The sequence below is a fragment of the Hemiscyllium ocellatum genome, chromosome 11 (genome assembly GCF_020745735.1).
Source record: "Hemiscyllium ocellatum isolate sHemOce1 chromosome 11, sHemOce1.pat.X.cur, whole genome shotgun sequence".
NCBI classification, from domain to species: Eukaryota; Metazoa; Chordata; class Chondrichthyes; order Orectolobiformes; family Hemiscylliidae; genus Hemiscyllium; species Hemiscyllium ocellatum.
In genome coordinates this window covers 86025412-86043776 of record NC_083411.1, presented here as the reverse complement: position 1 = coordinate 86043776, position 18365 = coordinate 86025412, and the positions used below count along the sequence as shown (strand labels likewise).

The 18365-nt window shown below is 39.4% G+C and overlaps 1 protein-coding gene across 3 annotated transcripts in view; it reads left to right on the top strand.

Moving 5' to 3' along the window:
• Positions 1–18365, top strand: part of znf711 (zinc finger protein 711) — a 56941-nt gene that overhangs the window by 29691 nt on the left and 8885 nt on the right. For all 3 annotated transcript variants that reach the window (XM_060832654.1, XM_060832653.1, XM_060832655.1), the window contains 2 exons: positions 10860–11018; positions 17592–17735. In XM_060832654.1, coding sequence (XP_060688637.1) covers positions 10860–11018; positions 17592–17735 — 303 coding nt within the window. The remainder of the gene's footprint in view (positions 1–10859; positions 11019–17591; positions 17736–18365) is intronic.

Below are 18365 nucleotides of genomic sequence, written 5' to 3'. Positions count from 1 at the left end.
CTGACCATGGACCACATTTGATATAATTAACTAAGTGGTGTGACTGCTTCCTGCAACATGTCCGGGTTTCTCTCCCACTCCCTGATGTGTCAGCGTCCAAGGCTTGGACTCCAGCTCATCAACTCTCAAGTGACGTTCTTCAAAGGCTTGCTGTGGAGGTGGCCACAGTGGTGCCCACTGGCTTACATATACTACAGCTGCAAAACATCACCTGCCTAACCATCTTTATTTAATTAATTAAATTGGATATTAAATATATTAAGAAATGTTTTTAATTATGCACTTCCTCTGCAGACAAGTCTTTTGAATTAAACCACTTGCCAATAAAAAGAGTCACAAATTCTCACCAGTCATGTGCTTGTTTTCTGGTGACATCGCATTTGTTTGAAGGACCTCTCTGCTGTTTTATCTCCCTGTACTGCCCTTCTCTCACAGGTCCACTCTTCTCTTTATGAAGCTACTGTCCCTACTCTCTTCTGCTGTTTCAGAAGTTGCAGACCTTGCTTTGTCACCCATTCCTTATGAATCTGTTGACTGTGTTTGTTTCTCTCACTCTTTTTCTCTCTCTCTCTCTCTCTCTTTCTCTCACACGTGCACACACATATATATACACACACATATATACACACACACGCACTCTTTCTCTCTCACTGACTTCTTTATACTGATAACTGTCTGCATCTTCCTTTCTCTTGTTCTATTAGCTGCTGGTCAGGGTCTCTCAGTCCTCCTTCCTCCTGCTTCTGCCAAATATTATGGCCAGGCGTGCTGCAGAAACTGAAAAAAGGACATTCATTAATCCAAATAAAGTCTTTTTTCCATCTTGCCCATGACGTCAATGTGCTGAATTCATCTCAAAGGTCTAAATAATCTGATGTTTCTGAGTACCTGAAATCATCCAGTGGATCTCTTGTATCCCTTAGTCTGTTTTAATTTTCGGCGTTGATGCTGCAACTCCCTCTATCAGTCACAATACTCTATAATACTGGTTGGGCTGAATGAGCAGATGGGATTTTGTAATGACTGTGGTAACACTGTTCCTTCCCATGTTTTCTGCCAGCAGACCTTCTGTTTCCATTTAATTGCTATCTCGATGTATAGCTGTACTCTGCAATCATCTAATACCTGCTGTACAGCTGAATAGTTGTTGTTTTCCTGGCTGCAAGCTTATATTTTTTCCCATTTTCATGTCCTGAATGTTTTGTTGATTTGTCTTTGGAGCTCATCATCTCCCACATTTACCATATCTGGCCACTGGTACATGTACTCTGCAGCGGTTTTTCCCATGCATACCTCATCTGTGTAACTGGTCTTATATTTTAGGGCACTGTGGGACTTCCCTCGTTACCCTGGCTGACAAAGGTCCCCTACATTCTATGGTCCCTTCGCCCAAGAATTAATTTGCAGTCTGATCGCCTACGGTGTCCTTCTCTCTGTCTGCTGTGAAGTTACTTTGATCTTTTTGTATGTTGGAGCTTCTGTCTCAACGGTGGGCTTTTGATGGACAATGTTTTGTTTTTCTTTGCCTGAGTTCATAGCTGCTTATGTTAAGAATAATAGAATACATGAATTGGTCAGCAAGAGTCTGACTGACACTCTAAATGCTCAAGTCCTAGTTCCATCTTGTTGTGCTACATACATGCTATTCTTAGAGTAAAGGTACAGCCAACTAACCCTCCCACCATAATCTATCCTGAACATCCAGATGTATCCTCTCAACTATCTGTTTAATTACACCCACTCCAATGTCTGTGTGAACGTAGAACAATACAGTACAAGAATTGACCCTTCAGCCCACCACCAGGGATTTTGTATTTAATTATATTGCTCAGTGTATACAGCATTTATGGTGAAAGATATGGCTGCGCCAGTACACTTCAAACTTGGAATCATTGCTGGTGTTTTGTGCTGTGTTCTTTTGGCCAGACAGCCCAAGATACTATTTCTGTCTTTATGTCTCACCTGTAGAATTCATGAATATGTTCTAAGCCCTCTTCTGCGTGGTGACTTGTAGAATAATGTTTTATAGCTTGTATTGCCACTTCATAATTTCTCAAAAGATAGGTTTTGATTTTATGCATTCTAAATGACTACCATGTATCAGCCCAGTTTCTCAATATCCGACCTTATGCATTTAACCAGTTTGTGGAATGTTGGTCTCTTTTAGGTTGTTATTGAGCAAGTTTGGACTTTTTGTTTTGTTTTGTTTTGTTTTCATTCTTTACTACCAAGCCAATTAGATACAAAAAAAGCAGTAACTTCAGTACTGATCTACAGGACATCCCATTAATTACTTGCTTCCTTGCTGATCTAATTCCATAGATGATAAATATTCCACTGTGTCTGTTTCAGTCACTTTTTAAAATTCACTTGAGAAAGACCTCACCTATCCTTTTACAATTTTGCACTACATGAAAAATTAATCTAGTTGTTGAAATCTATGTGATCGCCCCATCCACAAAGTTTGTTACTGCTTCCAAAAACTGAGGACTCCTTTGAAAGTTTAGATTAAGGCACATTGTGTTCAATCTTGTAAGTGCTTGAGAATACGAAGATGCTTATCTTTTATTTATGTCACTGCTTTCTTCCCTCCTTGTGTCTTATTGTTTTGGTGCATTTCTTTCATCCTTCCTTTTTTATATTTTTGAGCTTAATTGATCCTCTCATGAATTGTAGAATGTTAGCACATGCTTATTTGTCTCTGTCATTATGTAAAACTTGCAGAACAATCAGGGCACAAATAATGAATCTTGTGTACTGAATTTCATGAAGACTTCATAACTTGTCTAATTTATTTTAAACAAATTTAGTCTTAAATGAGCAAGTATATAGTTTCAGGACAACTATTGAATAAAACCTCTAGCTGATGAAATAATTGTATTCCAGTTATTGAATGAACCTCATTTAAAAATAATTTTTTCCTCCAAACTTTACTGAGCCAAGTTATTTAAAATGTACATAAGGATCTGTAAGTCAGCATATTTTTTGACCAAACAATACACATTCATCTAAAAAAAAGTCTGTGCAATATTTGTTTTATTTTCCCTCCTGGCCATTCTGTGACCATATCACTAAGGAACTTCAGGCTCTGTAAGCCCAGTAGTGAGAGGCAACCTTCATCCTTAATGTCAGAGCAGGAGAATTGAATGCAACCTTTTAAACGTGAAAGCATAATTGCTAACCTACTGTACCACCCAGAATTTTTTTTTTAACTTTTGATTTTATATAGGATTAATAATCAGGTTTGCACCAATCAATGAACTCTCTAGTCAGGCCGTGATTTCACTTTTCTCTCCTAGGATATTTAATCATAAGTTTTTAACAAAGAAGTGTTTTTTGTTGTTATGCTACAGAATTTAATTTATATTTTGTTGAGAACTGTATAATAAGAGGCACAACATAGTGATGTATGGAGGTGTACAAAATTGACCTTTTTGCTTTAAGGGATTTGACTTGAATACAATTCAGTTTGATTATGTTAACTTATTCAGCCTCTGGTTACTATACAAATCGTAAACTGATCTAATTTGAACTGTATCAGTCAATTTCTTTGGGAGTCTAATATGGAACTGTTTGCGTTGAGCAAAATATTCATGTTACACTAGCATCATTGAATATTTCAAGGTGGTTGATGGTTGAAAGTAGCCCAGTTGACCTAGTATATTTGAATTTCAGAAACCATTTGACAAGATGCTGTATGCTAAATTGATTTGTAAAATTGAACTCTTCGGAATTAACATGCAGACTAGATAAGGAATTGGTTGCACCAGAAGACATAACAGCAGAAGGAGGCCATTCTGACCATTCAGACCGTCAAGTCCACCAAGTCCACTCTGCCATTCAAAATGATAATGACTGATCTGATAATCCTCAATTCCATTTTGCTGCCTTTTCCCAATCACCCTTGATCCCCTTACTGATTAAAAATCTGACTCTCTCAGCTTTGAATATACTTAATGACCAAGCCTCTACATTTGCAGTAAAACATTCCACAGATTCAGTATCGCCTGAGAGAAGACATTGCTCCTCAGTTCTGCATTTAATGTTTGACCCTCATTCTGATTTGAAGCCCTCTGGTCTGAATCTCTCCCAGAAAGAATACATGCAGAAATGTTTCCCTGTCAAGTCCCTAAGAATCTTGTATATTTCAATAGTGTCAGCTCTCAATCTTACAAATTTCATTGAGTACAGGCCAAACCTACTCAACCATCTCTCAGAAGATAGCCTTTTCACACCTGACATCAGCCGAGTGAAACATACTTTGGATTTCCAGTATACCCTTCCTTAGGCAAAGGGCCCAAAACTGTTCATACTATTCAAGTTGTGGTCTGACAAAGGCCTTGTATTGTCAAACCTCAGTAATTTTATATTCCGTTCCCAATTAAATAAAGGCCAATATTCCATTTGCATTCCCTATTATGTACTGAACTTGGATGTTACGTTTTGTGATTCATCCTTTTAGGTGGTTCATGTGTTGACATTGCATCCTACTAGAGTGCATTATGGATTTTTGTCCTTTCCGTATATTAGTAATATGGATGTGGACATTGGGAGAATTGCCCGTAAGTTTGAAGATGACACAAAACTGTCTACTGGATATTAATAACAGGGATAAGCAAAAGAGCTTTTAGTTACTCTAGATGCAATGGAAAAATAGGTCACTATCTGGCAATGGTAATTTTAATGCAGATAACATTAGATGCGTGGTTCTGGGTTAACTCCAAGGAAGTATGTACTTTACAGGGTTCTGGTTTAAATTTTGTCGAGTGGGAAAAAGACCAACGTGTTAGGATAACAGAAAGTAGGAATAGCAGTAGGCCATTTGGCCCTTCAAGCCTCATCCGCCATTCAATATGATCAGGGCTGACCGACGAAATTAGTACACTGTTGCAGCTTTCTCCCCATACTACTTTATCCCTTTGACCAGAAGAGCTATATCTAATTTCTTGAAAACATTTGTTGTGGCCTCAGCCACTTTCCACAGGCTTACCACTCCCTCAGGAAGAAATTTCTCCTCATCTGACTCCTAAAAGAGCTATCCCATATCATTAGATTGTGACCCCTGGTTCTGAGTTCCATGATAATCAGATGCATCTAGTCGCATTAAAGTTTTCGAGATCAACTGTCATTCTTCTAAACTCCAGTGAAGATAGTCCTAATCAATCCATTCTTCCTCATATATCAGTCCTCATATAACCATCCCAGGAATCAGTCTGATTAATCTTTGCACTCCTTCCACGGCCAGAACATCATTCTTCAAATAAGGAGACCAACTGCACACAATACTCCAGGTATGGGCTCAACAAGGCCTTGTACAATTGTAGTAAGACAACACCATTCCTGTGTTTAAAAGCTGTCATTATGCAGGCCAATATACCATTTGCAATCTTCACTGCCTGCTGCACCTGAATACTTACTTTCAATGATTGATGTGCAAGGAAACCCAGGTTTCATTGCACCTTCCACTTTTCTAATCTATTGACAATCAGATAATCAACTCTCACAATTGCTATCAGACTGGGTATATTCACGTTTGTCCATATTATATTTCCTCTGCCATGCATCTGACCACTCATTCAACTTGTTCATGACATTCTGAAGATTCTTGGTTGCTTAAAGCTCCAATTATCACTTTACGGTAAGTGGAGCCATTTTACCCAGTAAACGTTGTGGAAATTTGATTAAAATATTTAAAGTAATACAAGACCAGATCATACAAAGATTGCAAGTTTAAAGATGGCATTTAAGCAAGCTGGATGGATCCGGACGAAGCCGATCTCCCAGAACACAAAAGAGAAATGCAATGCTGTCACGTGTTTCATGATCACTGCTCCATGTGACTGAATGGAGCAAGGGCTGTGACCTAACCAGTCTGCCCTTGTCTCTCATTTTTACATATTCATAAAGGATATCCATTTCAGAGAAGGTGCAAAAGTAGAGTGAAATAATTGAAATTCTGCTAGTGGTATGATAGAAATACTTATGAGGTTGAGAATCCAGCTCACTTTGTGGCAGAATTGGAAAATCTCCTTGTTGAATCAATCTTATCCTCTGCTATCTCTGATCTACACATGTTTGAAATTACTAAATATAAAATGCAATCGTACTCCTTTCCAAGAATGCACACTTGCTGTGAGCATAAAATTCTGAAACGAGTTAAGCAAGGGAATTCGTTAAGCATTATCAGCATGATAATACTGAAAATGGAAAGTAAATTTATGCTGAAAATGCTCAGCAGTTTTAGCAGCATCTTTGGAGAGAAACAGGGCTAATATTTCAGGTCTGCTGAAAGGTTAATCCCTCTCTCCAGATGCTGCCAGAGCTTCTGAGTATTACAAGCAGGTTTTTAAAGCTAATTCTGTTTCTTTTAAAGGTTTATGATATTGACATTTAATAAAAGATGTAGAAGCCCATTTCCGTTCATGTAAAAATGTCAAGACACTGTGAAAAATACAATCAAAACCTGTGACTTCTGCCACCAAGAAGATAAAGGGCTGCAGACACATAGGAGCACCACCGCCTGCAAGTTACCCACATGCATTCCCTCACCAGAATCTGGAACAATTCCTGTCTCAGCACCTTTGGTATAGATGCATCACTAAAGATAGCTCACTACTACCTTCTCAGCTGCATTTAGGGATAGCTACAAACTCTGACCTTGCCAGTGACACCCACATCCCATGGATGACAAAAGAAAAATTAGTGTTGTAAAAAAAAATCCCTTTTATGACAGTACTTTGAATAGACACCTTAAATTCTGGAATGCGATTACAAAATGACAACTACATGCAATGTGTTTTCTTCCCACAAATTTATAGTAGGTTTTTTTTTAACTGTAGTTCCTGTTTAGTGGTAATATGTTTCTCTTCCTAATGGATTCATGTACAAGGAGAAATTGGGACCTTGGCAGGACATTGACAGTTAGGAGAAAACTTTACAAAATATCAATTTGGAAATAATGCTTGAGTAACAATGCAAAATAATATTTTCGAGGATATTGCAAATGGGGAAGCTATACACTTTAAGAGCAATACAAAGGATTGGAATACTAGTGACTGAAGATCTAGGTAGTAAATAGAAAGTTAAGGCACAAGCAGAATTGTTGAATGATAATGTATTTACAGATTTTGCAGTTTGTGGCAGACTCAATGAATTGTTCGTGCCAACTCAGAGGAGAGCTAGACAAATCTCTATCGTTAGAAATGATGCACATGGATTGCAGCAGTTCAACAAGGCAGCTCGCTACCAAATTCTCAAGGACAATTAGCAATGGAACATTAATGGCTGGCACGCCAGTGACACCCACATCCCAGGAGAGAATAAAAAAAACTGTAGTGTATGCAAAGGATAGTGTGGCTCTTTCATGGGATATTGATTGCACCATAGAATCCTTAAAAAATTAAAACAAGAAGTTATGATGCTGTATTTGATATTTTTGGTACTCTTTAAACTTTGGAGAAGTAGTTGAGCTTTGGATTGATGGCAAATGTAATTCTGATGTTAACAAAAATGAAGACATGAATCTAGTGGATCACTTCACACATCCTTAATAAAAAATAAACTTTTGGGCATTTTAAAGTACATTCCAAGGTTAGAGGGAGTAACCAAGTAGGTTTAGAAGTGATAGACCGGGGCATACAAATATGCAGAAATTATTGATACATGAAGCTAAGTTAGTGGAGCAGGGTAATCCAGGTAGAAGGAATTCACTTGAATTTTCAGATGTTTGATATTATTCTTGATTTAAATTTTAAGCAAGATATAGTAGGCTAGTAAAGATAGAATTGTCTCAATGTTTTGAAAACCAGCCTGGAGACACATGAGGCAGATTGAATGTATTTTGCTTAGCACTAAAGAATGGTGTTTGCCATTCATTGTGCTTTTAGATACCCATAGGAGTTTTGTGGGATTTTGCATGGCAATTTACAGTCACCTGGAGTCTGAAACAGCACGACCCCCTTCTGCAAAGGATCTGGGACTTGTGAACAGAGCAAGCAACAGCATGTCTCTTCACTCCAGCAGATTGAAAGATGCAAATCAAGGCATGCACAGTCAAAACCAGAAAGTGTAAGTTTAGATAATTTAATGTTTAAACAAAAAAAAGTCAAATAGAGAATGAAAGATTTATTGAAAGAAAGATAAGAATTAAAAAGCAAAAATCTTTAAATCTCAAACAATAATTCAAATTTGAAAGAATAAGACTCCAGATTTTTGTTTCCACTGGTGGTGAAATTGTTTGTTATTAATGAAGGCTTAAAATGTTCAAATTAATTTGTACTTAAATGGACACGCCATAACTCTGACACATCTGTAGCAAAGCTTATGATAAATTGGACAACAGCTGCAAGTCTGGACACTGAAAGTTGCTGTCCAATTTCACTCAACAATAGTAAGGGTTCGTAGTCTTACTGTTATTCCTACCACAAAATCCAAGCCAATGAGAAGTGCCTGCTTGATTTCTTTTACTTCATCATAATGCACCCACTTATTATCCTTTTGGTGATCAATGGCCCAAAGTAGTGGAAGGAATCACTGGTTGATTATCAGCCCATTCTGCTGCTTCATGAATGTATTTTGTGTGGCCAACAGGCTGGGTGGGCATATGAACTTGGAGCTTTTGTTGAACCTGGAGAGGTAGGGTCATGACCATTGTGCTGTATGGCCTCTGTTAGGTCTTCCCATTATTCCTACTGCAAAATCCAAAACAATGGAAAAAAACTCAAGAGAAAATGTGACCAGAACCCTTACTATTTACAATATTAGGACAAGGAGTGAATTGCATGACATTTTTTAGCAGCACCTAGATCTCTTCATAAATTGATAAGATAAGTATTATCTTTAGAGAGATTTAAATTTGAGCTGATATAAGGCATTTGCATGTTAATGTGAATAAATGTAATACTGCATCATGGCACAGGTAGCAGTCACTATGCATAATATGAAAACGTTTTTGTCGAAGACTACCCTAAAATGATTCACATGATTATTAATCAAATTAAGTACTAAATTGGTTGGCGTGAGGCAGTTATTCACAATCACAAACCAGATGCTGGTCTTCATTCAAATGACATTGGCTGCAAAGCGGAGCATGTTAGTCTGAAAGGTAATGAGATCTGTTGAGAACCATTTGACTAATTTAACTAATTGAAGTTATGTTTTGGCTGCCTTCATCCGAACATTATATTCAAATGTCAATTGAGCCAATGACCAAGATTATTACTATGCCTTGGGGACAAAGTCCTGAAATATAGTTTGAATAATAGAACTTTGTTGAAGGCGCCTTTTGAAATAATGATAATTATGGATGAATTAGAAGTAAGCAAGCTATTCACTTTGGACAGTGAGCATGTGACACAAGGATACCAGAATAAAATTGAGAAGGATCAACAAGGGTAGACAGAGAATTTCTTTTCTTGATGGACAGAATGCCCTTTCCCATAGATGTGATGTTAACTGCAAATGTGTGATGATGTATTAGCAAAAAGTGTTCCTTGGATTTTTCTTTTTAGTACTCCTTTTAGACATTTAATATTCTTCCTTAAGACCTTTATACCCCATTCCACATCCAGGAAACATGTAGGTGGCTTGCTCCCAGGCTTCTGCCAATGCTGGCTTGATCTGGCTACCAGGACGTGAGTGATAGCAGCTTGTGGTGGCCTCTGTTTAACTCCCTGTGGCATGACTGAGATTGGGAAATTACCATGTTGGAATCACAGCTGCAGACACTCATTTCCCCCCATCCAACCACTGATACTGCACTTATTGTTTTTGATGGTGATAGTTTTTTTTCATTATAAGCTACTTTGGCCTTGATTTTGATTGTACAAATCATACAATCTTTTGTACTTATTTGTAAACATATCTTTAACAATGGTAAAATGTACAGTGTTTGCACATAATTACTGATTTGACATTTACAAGTCAGTCAACAGAACTGAAAGCAGAAAATAATATTTTGAATAGATTAACCTTTCAAGGGATTTTTATGCAGAATATTTTTTCAAAATTTGAAAGTATTAGTTTTGCTGTTACATACAAAATGTAATGGGGAGACTGCAGGCAGCTGTAAATCAACTAAAATCACTGTTTAAAATAAATTACTTATTAATTAGCTGTTAACAACTCAATGCTATTAAATCTTCAACAGTCTAAACAAATATTGTGATGAAGCCTAAATTGGATATTGTTACTTATTAAACTCCATAGTTTTCACCTATATGCCGCGGATATATCCCTCTATAGTGATTTTTGTTGAAATCCAGAGTCTATCGTTGTCATAAGCAAAAATAATTTTTTTCACAGTTTAAAGCATGTGGTCTTAGGTGACAATAATGTTATACTTTGAAAAGTGGTATTTAGATGGCAACTTATTATTAATTTGAAGAAAACATTTTTAAAACTTTTTAAATTTTCATTAATATTTTCTTGGTTTCATCTATTTCAATTGATCTATTTTAATATTTATATGCAATTAATGTTCATAGTATTGAAACAGTTGCTAAGCCTAGCATTATTAGATTATTGAACCAACATACAGGGTTTGAATGACAAAATTCACAAATGTTTCACTGATAAAATGAGTTCCCATATATAGCTTGGTTCAGAAAGCCAGCTCAGTTGATGTTGGTGGTGTTCATTCTCTGTCAGTTGCTAGTACAGATCCCCTAATTTCACATCTGCTTGGTTTTTGTAGCTCTTGGTTAATAATTTGTGAACAAGTTTTAGCATATGATTTGTCATGATTCTATAATGGAGGTATAATTTAAACTCAATGCCAGTTTGTCCAACAGCTTGTAAAAGATTTATTGACCTCTAAGTTTCTGATGTGTTATAACTGTTCCTATAACTGTTTTATGCAGTAGGTGATGTTGGAGAGAAGCTGGACCAGATGGGAGATGCACCAATAAAAATAAGCACTGATATTGAGCAAGATGATTCTTCCAAAGAAGATGGATTTGGAGCTGAGGTCATCAAAGTGTATATTTTTAAAGCTGAACCAGAAGATGATGTAGAAATAGGTAAATATTAAGGTTCAATAGTGTATGCAATTCAGTTTTTTTTTAATGAAGATACACAAACAATTTCCTCTACTAATTTTACAATTAACTAAAGGTGAATCAAAAGCAGTGTGAAAACTTGACCTAATGCATTAAAATGTGTTGCTGGAAAAGCGCAGCAGGTCAGGCAGCATCCAAGGAACAGGAGAATTGACGTTTCGGGCATAAGCCCTTCTTCAGGAAGGGCTTATGCCCGAAACATCGATTCTCCTGTTCCTTGGATGCTGCCTGACCTGCTGCACTTTTCTGCAACACATTTTCAGCTCTGATCTCCAGCATCTGCAGTCCTCACTTTCTCCTAATGCATTAAAAGACTATTGGGCATATGAGCTAACAATAATTGGCCAAATTTTTATAACTATTTTAGCCAGAGTGGTGTGGAAAGATACGCTCCACTATTTCTTTATTAGAAACATTCATACTTATGTCTGGATTCTTCCCTAATTTTAAAACATATAGAACATAGAAAAATACAGCGCAGTACAGGCCCTTCGGCCCTCGATGTTGCACCGATCCAAGCCCACCTAACCACACTAGCCCACTTTCTTCCATATGCCTATCCAATGCCCGTTTAAATGCCCATAAAGAGAGAGAGTCCACCACTGTTACTGGCAGGGCATTCCATGAACTCTCAACTCGCTGAGTAAAAAATCTACCCCTAACATCTGTCCTATATCTACCTCCCCTTAATTTAAAGCTATGCCCCCTCGTAATATCTGACTCCATATGTGGAAAAAGGTTCTCATGGTCAACCCTATCTAAACCCCTAATCATCTTGTACACCTCTATCAAGTCACCTCTAAACCTTCTTTTCTCCAATGAAAACAGCCCCAAGTGCCTCAGCGTTTCCTCATACGATCTTCCTACCATACCAGGCAACATCCTGGTAAACCTCCTTTGCACCCGTTCCAGTGCCTCCACATCCTTCCTATAGTATGGCGACCAAAATTGCACACAATACTTCAGATGCGACCGCACCAGAGTCTTATACAACTGCAGCATGACCTCAGGACTCCGGAACTCAATTCCTCTACCAATGAAAGCCAGTATGCCATATGCCTTCTTCACAGCACTATTTACCTGGGTGGCAACTTTCAGAGATCTGTGTACATGGATACCAAGATCCCTCTGCTCATCCACACTACCAAGTATCCGTCCATTAGCCCAGTACTCCATCTTCTTGTTACTCTTACCAAAGTGAATCACTTCACACTTAGCTACATTGAACTCCATTTGTCACCTTTCTGCCCAGCTCTGCAGCTTATCTATAGCCCGTTTAATGGACACCAGAATTGAAATCCAGAATGCATTTATTTTCCACTGCACTGACCAGTCTCTATCATATGACATCTCTGGATGCTATTCCATACTGTGGTGAATGGGAAGGCTGATTGAAAGTTCAGGCCTGCAATTCTATTACAAGTACTAAATGATAACTGAAAGAACTGCAGATGCTCTAAATCAGAAACAAAAACAGAAATTGCTGGAAAAGCTCAGTAAGTCTGGCAGCATCTATGAAGAGAAATCAGAGTTAACATTTTGAGTCTTTTGACCTTCCGCAGAACTGATGGTAGCTCGGAAAATGTCAGCTTATATGCAGAAGATAGGGTGAAGGAATAAACAATAGGTGGGGATAGAGCCCAAAGAGAGTGAACAATAATTGGACAGACAAAGAGGTGAATAATCAATTGGATAAGAGGGTGAATAGTTGTTAATGGAGAAGGGCTTTTGCCCGAAACGTCAATTTTCCTGCCCCTCGGATGCTGCCTGACCTACTGTGCTTTTCCAGCACCACTCTGATATAAACTCTGGTTTCCAGCATCTGCAGTCCTCACTTTTGCCATCAGACACTACCTATTGTTAACCACTATGTGTGATGTGTGGCGTTGGGGGCTAGGACATGGGGAAAGTTCAAGCCCAAAAATTATTGGACTCAATATTGAGTTCAGAGGGTTGCAGGATCCCCATGTGGAAAATGAGATGGTGTTCTTCCAGCTTGTGATCAGCTTCACTGGAACCCTGCAGCAAACCTGAGACAGAGATGTCGGTTAAGGAACAGGATGGTGTATTAAAGTGGCAGGCAACTGGAAGTCTCAGAATCATTTTTGTGGGCAGAACGTGGGTGTTTTCTGAAGCATTGACCCCATCTATACTTCATTTTCCCAATGTAGTAGAGACCACATTGTGAGCAGTGAATGCAGTATACTGGATCCAAGTGGATGATCCACTTCAGCCACCTTCAGTAGACCCCAGCATTACAGATACCAATCTTCAACCAAACCAATTCAATTCACTCCACATGATATCCAGAAACAGTTGGAAGCACTGGATCCTGCAAAGGATAGGGTCCTGACCACATTCCGGCAATAATATTGAAGACTTGTGTTCCAGAACTTGCTGCTCACTTGTCCAAGCTCTTCCAGTACAGTTACCACACTGGTACCTATCTGACAATGTGGAAAATTGACAAAGTCTGACCTGTGCATGAAAAGCAGGACAAATCCAATCCGGCCAATTACCAACCCATCTGTCTACTGTCGGTCACCAGTAAGCCGATGGAAGGTGTCATCAACAGTGCTATCGAGCAGCATCTACTCAGCAATAACCTGCTCGGTGACACCCAGTTTGGGTTCTGCCAGACTTCAGTACAGCCTTGGTTCAAATCTGGACAAAAGAACTGAATTTCAGAGGTGAAGTGAGAGTGACATCAAGGCTGCATTCGACCGAATGTGGCATCATGGAGCCCTAGCAAAACTGGAATCAATGGGTATCGGGCGCAAACTCTCCAGTGATTAGAGTCATACCTGGCACAAAGGAAAATAGTTGTGGTTGTTAGAGGTCAGTCGTTGAGTTCCTCGGGGTAATGTCGTCGGCCCAATCATCTTCAGCTGCTTCATCAATGACCTTCCCTCCCTCATAATGCCAGTATTAGGTTGTTCACCAATGATTGCACAATGTTCAGCACCGTTGCAAGTCCTCAGACACTGAAGCAGTCTGTGTCTAAATGCAAAAGCGTCTGGACAATATTAAACTTGGGCTGGCCAGTGGCAAGTAACATTCGTGCCACACAAATGCTAGGCTATGACCATCACCAACAAGAGATAATCTAATCACTGCCCTTTGACATTCAATGGTGTCACCACCACGATCAACATCCTGGTAGTTATCATTGATCAAAAACTCAACTGGACAAATCACATGGATGCAGTGGCTACAAGAGCAGGTCTGAGACTAGGAATACTGTGGCAAGTAACTCTCACCTCCTGACTTCCCAGACCCTGTACATGATTTACAAGGCACAAGTCAGGAGTGTGATGGAATACTCCCCACTTGCCTGGTTAAGTATAGCCCCAATGACATTTGAAAAGCTTGACATCATCCAGGACAAAGCAGCCCACTTGTTTGGCACTGCATCCACAAGCATCCACTCCCTCAACCACCAAAGTCAGGGCAGCACGGTGGCTCAGTGGTTAGCGTTGCTGCCTCACAGCACCAGGACCCGGGTTCGATTCCAGACTTGGGTGACTGTCTGTGTGGAGTTTGTACATTCTCCCCATGTCTGTGTGGGTTTCCTCCCACAATCCAAAGATGTGTGCAGGTTAGTTGAATAGTTCGTGCTAAATTGCCCGTAGTGTGCAGGAATGTGTAGGTTAGGTACATCAGTCAGAGTAAATATAGGGTAGGGAAAGATGGGTTATTCTTCAGACGGTCAGTGTGGACTTGTTGGGCTGAAGAGCCTGTTTCCACACTGTAGGGTTTTTTCTTCTTCTTGTTCAACACACCGTAGCAGCAGTGTGTACTATCTACAAAACGCACTGCAGAAATTCACCAAAGATCCTCAGACAACATCTTCCAAACCCGCGACCACTTCCATCTAGAAGGACAAGGGCAGCAGATATGTGGAAACAGCACCTTCAAGTTCCCCTCCAAGTCACTCATTGTCTTGACTTGAAAATATATCACAGTTCCTTCATTGTTTCTGGATCAAAATCCTGGAATTCTGTCTTTAATGGCACTGTGGGTCACCCCATAGCAGCTGGACTGCAGTGGTTCAAGAAGACAGCTCACTACTTTCTCAAGGGCAACTAGAGGTGGGAAATAAATGCTGGCCAGCCAGCAATGCCCACATCTCTCAAAACGAATAAATTTTTAAAAAGGACCAAATTACATGAAGTGCAGGTAAAGTGTTGCTTCACCTGGCAGGTATGTTTGGGATCTCGGATACTAAGGAGGGAGGATGAAAGAGTAAAGCAGCACCAATGATGATAGTGATATATCAGAGAAAGGCTTATGGTGGGGTCTAGAATAGGACTGCAATAGAAATGTTCCACCTACCCCATGAAGAGAGATAGGCATAACTTAGTCTTGGCTTCTGACAGTTGGGAAAGAATAAAGGGGGAAAGAATCACTGGGCACTACAGCGTATAAAACAATCCACAATGGCAGTGCAGACCATCACTCAGGAGGGAGAAAAATATTGTTGTAGTTTTAGTTTCAGAATGTGGTTAATGGAGTGGATTGGGCAGCCACAGTAGAATAGAGAAGCATTTCTGTTCCTGCCTGCTTTTGGCTGCCTAATGATCAGAGTACACCAGTGTTAGATTTTCATTAAAGTCATAATTACACTATGGGAGCCTGATTTAAATGTTAGACAAACTGTTTGGTGTATCAACCAGGATGTAAACATGGCATACAACACCTTGCTGGCAATAAATAGGTTGATGTCTAGTTGACTTCGCAATATGCAATTTAAAATGTTTACCAACCTGTTTCAGAAAGCATAGATCAATTTTCTTACCCCACCCCATCACTTTGAGCATGGAAAGCTGATTTCAGCCCAGAGATAATTCGCACAGGTACATCAGCAATAACACTGCGACCTAAACTATTTGCACTCAACAGTGAGTGAATGATGCTTACACCTGCCCGCAGAACTTACACTGTGGTTTGGAGAACAGAATCCTGTGCGGGGAATCTGGAATCTCCGTGAAAAAGGCCAGCAAAAGTGTTTCTCTTCAACCAGTTGGATTCAAGAATTCGTAATGAGACTTGCAGGTAGTGCATGTTGGAATATTTAATTCCACATAATATAGAAGAACTTTGATTAACCGAACAAGATGAGTGGGCACTATTTCATCCGAACAATTGATTATTCAGTTAATTGATTCATTGCCTCTCCTCTGGGACTCAGAGTTTTCTGAAGTTTCCTTTTTTCCTTGCTCTGCCTGCTGTTTTCCCTCTCTCTGTCTCAGGGTTTGTCTCTGAGCAGGCACACACTTTTGTGTAAGGAACCTGCAGCATTGCTGATGCCTCCCATCCTCGTCAGTTCAATGGGATTGACACAGCGAGCACTTGCTAAGTCCTCTCCCCGTTCAGGAGACTAGGCAGCAGCACACTGGCCCCCACCCCGTGCCTCATGTGCCTCCACCCTGCTCTCCACCCCCCCATGCACCCCCACTTCCACCCCATGCACAACCCTAACCCCATCCTACCCTGCCTCCATCTGCACCCCTAACCCCGCACCCTGTCCACCCCCACCCACATGCCGTCCCTCCTGTCTGCACCACCCACTCCCCTGGCTGCCTGACTGGATACTAATAGTGAGACTGCTGCTGCCGCCTTTGGTGAGAGGGGGGGGGGGGGGGGGGGGGGGGGCTTTTACAAATACCATGCACACACACACACAACTTTTTATTGTGCCTTTTTGTCAAGTCCCACCTTTGCCCTGCACAGGACAATGTTGGAGAGGGGGTGGGGGAGAGGTTCAGGGTTAACGCCTGTGTAGAATTCCAGGGAAAGTGTGGGGAGAGGAAGAAAGGGTGGGCAGTTAGTCATTTGGAGACTCTGCATGGGCTCCCATTGACGCCTCGGACTGTTCTCAGCAGCATTTCAGTAAGCTGAATTCATTTTTAATCATTGTAAGCAAAAGATGCGATCAGTGTTGGAAACACCTCTTTGATGTAATGTTTCTGTTGGGACCTTGTGATCTCCTTCAGATAATTCATTATTCGGATAATTGATATTCAGATAATCGAAGTTCCTCTGTATGTACAGATGTGAATGGAAAAGAGATGAGAGGCAACAAAAATATATTTCAATTATTTTACATTCAAGGTTTTAGTGTCTAACTTTATAAATGAAATAAGACTCCAAGTATGTAAAAGTGACTTGGGAAATTTTTACACAAAACTTACATTTCAATGAGTTGGCCTTTCTCTGTCATGTTACATTGGTACATTTCCCATCAATTGTTTGATTGCGTATTTATGAAACTGCAGGCAGTTCAGAGAAGGCATTGTTCCTGAATGCTGTTTTTTTTAAGCATGAACTTAGCATCTACTGAAATGTCCTTTAAGACAGCTTAAATTTCATTTGTTCGCATTTGAAACTCTGAACTAATTTGTACAGTCTCCTTCCTAATAACGCCTTTCAAGCTTTTTGGTTCATCGCTTTCCATCTTAGTGCATTGTCGACAGCATAATAATAATATAAGTTGATTTGAGTTTTTCTTTAAATCTGTTTTCTTATTTGAAGGTGAAACTGAAGTTATTACTGAGAATGATTATCAGAATGGTCATACCATAGCTGGAGTACTTGAACAAGGAACTGTTGGTAGAATGCCTCGGGAAAAGATGGTTTACATGGCTGTCAAAGACCCAGCTCAGGAAGATGATATTAGTAAGAAATTTTATGTACAGTTTCTATTTGAGTGTTCATTCAAAAGCGAACTATATTTTATTTAAAGATAATTAATTTAGCCATGTTACCTGGTAAATAAACCTCTGACTAGAGTTCAGATAGGTAACTAGTTGTGGACTTAGTTTAGCCATCTTTCAGAAAGAAGTGATATTTGCTCTTTCTGTGTGCAGTTATGGAAACCTAACATCCTGGGTCCATTGTTCAACCTGAGACAATAGTGCTTACTGACTTGCTGTGTTCTTTTTAGAATTAGAAGAAAGGCCTTGTGAACAAAGTGTGACTATATGTAAAAACAGAAATTAAAATAAAACAAGGGATTGTATAAAGTTTGAAAAATGTCTACATTTTAAGTAGAGTTCTCTTAAAATGCAAGCTGAATGACTATCTTGCTGTGTCACTTAACTTGTATTAAATTGAAAGTATTTATTTTTGAATGTGAAAGATGTTTTGATCAACACTTGTCAAAAACTGTATAGTATAATAGCTGCTTTGACTTGAAAGAAATTTCCAGATTCTATTTTGTGAGCCTGTTATACTCATCCATAACCTTTTTTGGCAGTTTGCAATGGTTTCTGTAACTTAATATGACACTGGGTTATTTGGCACTGC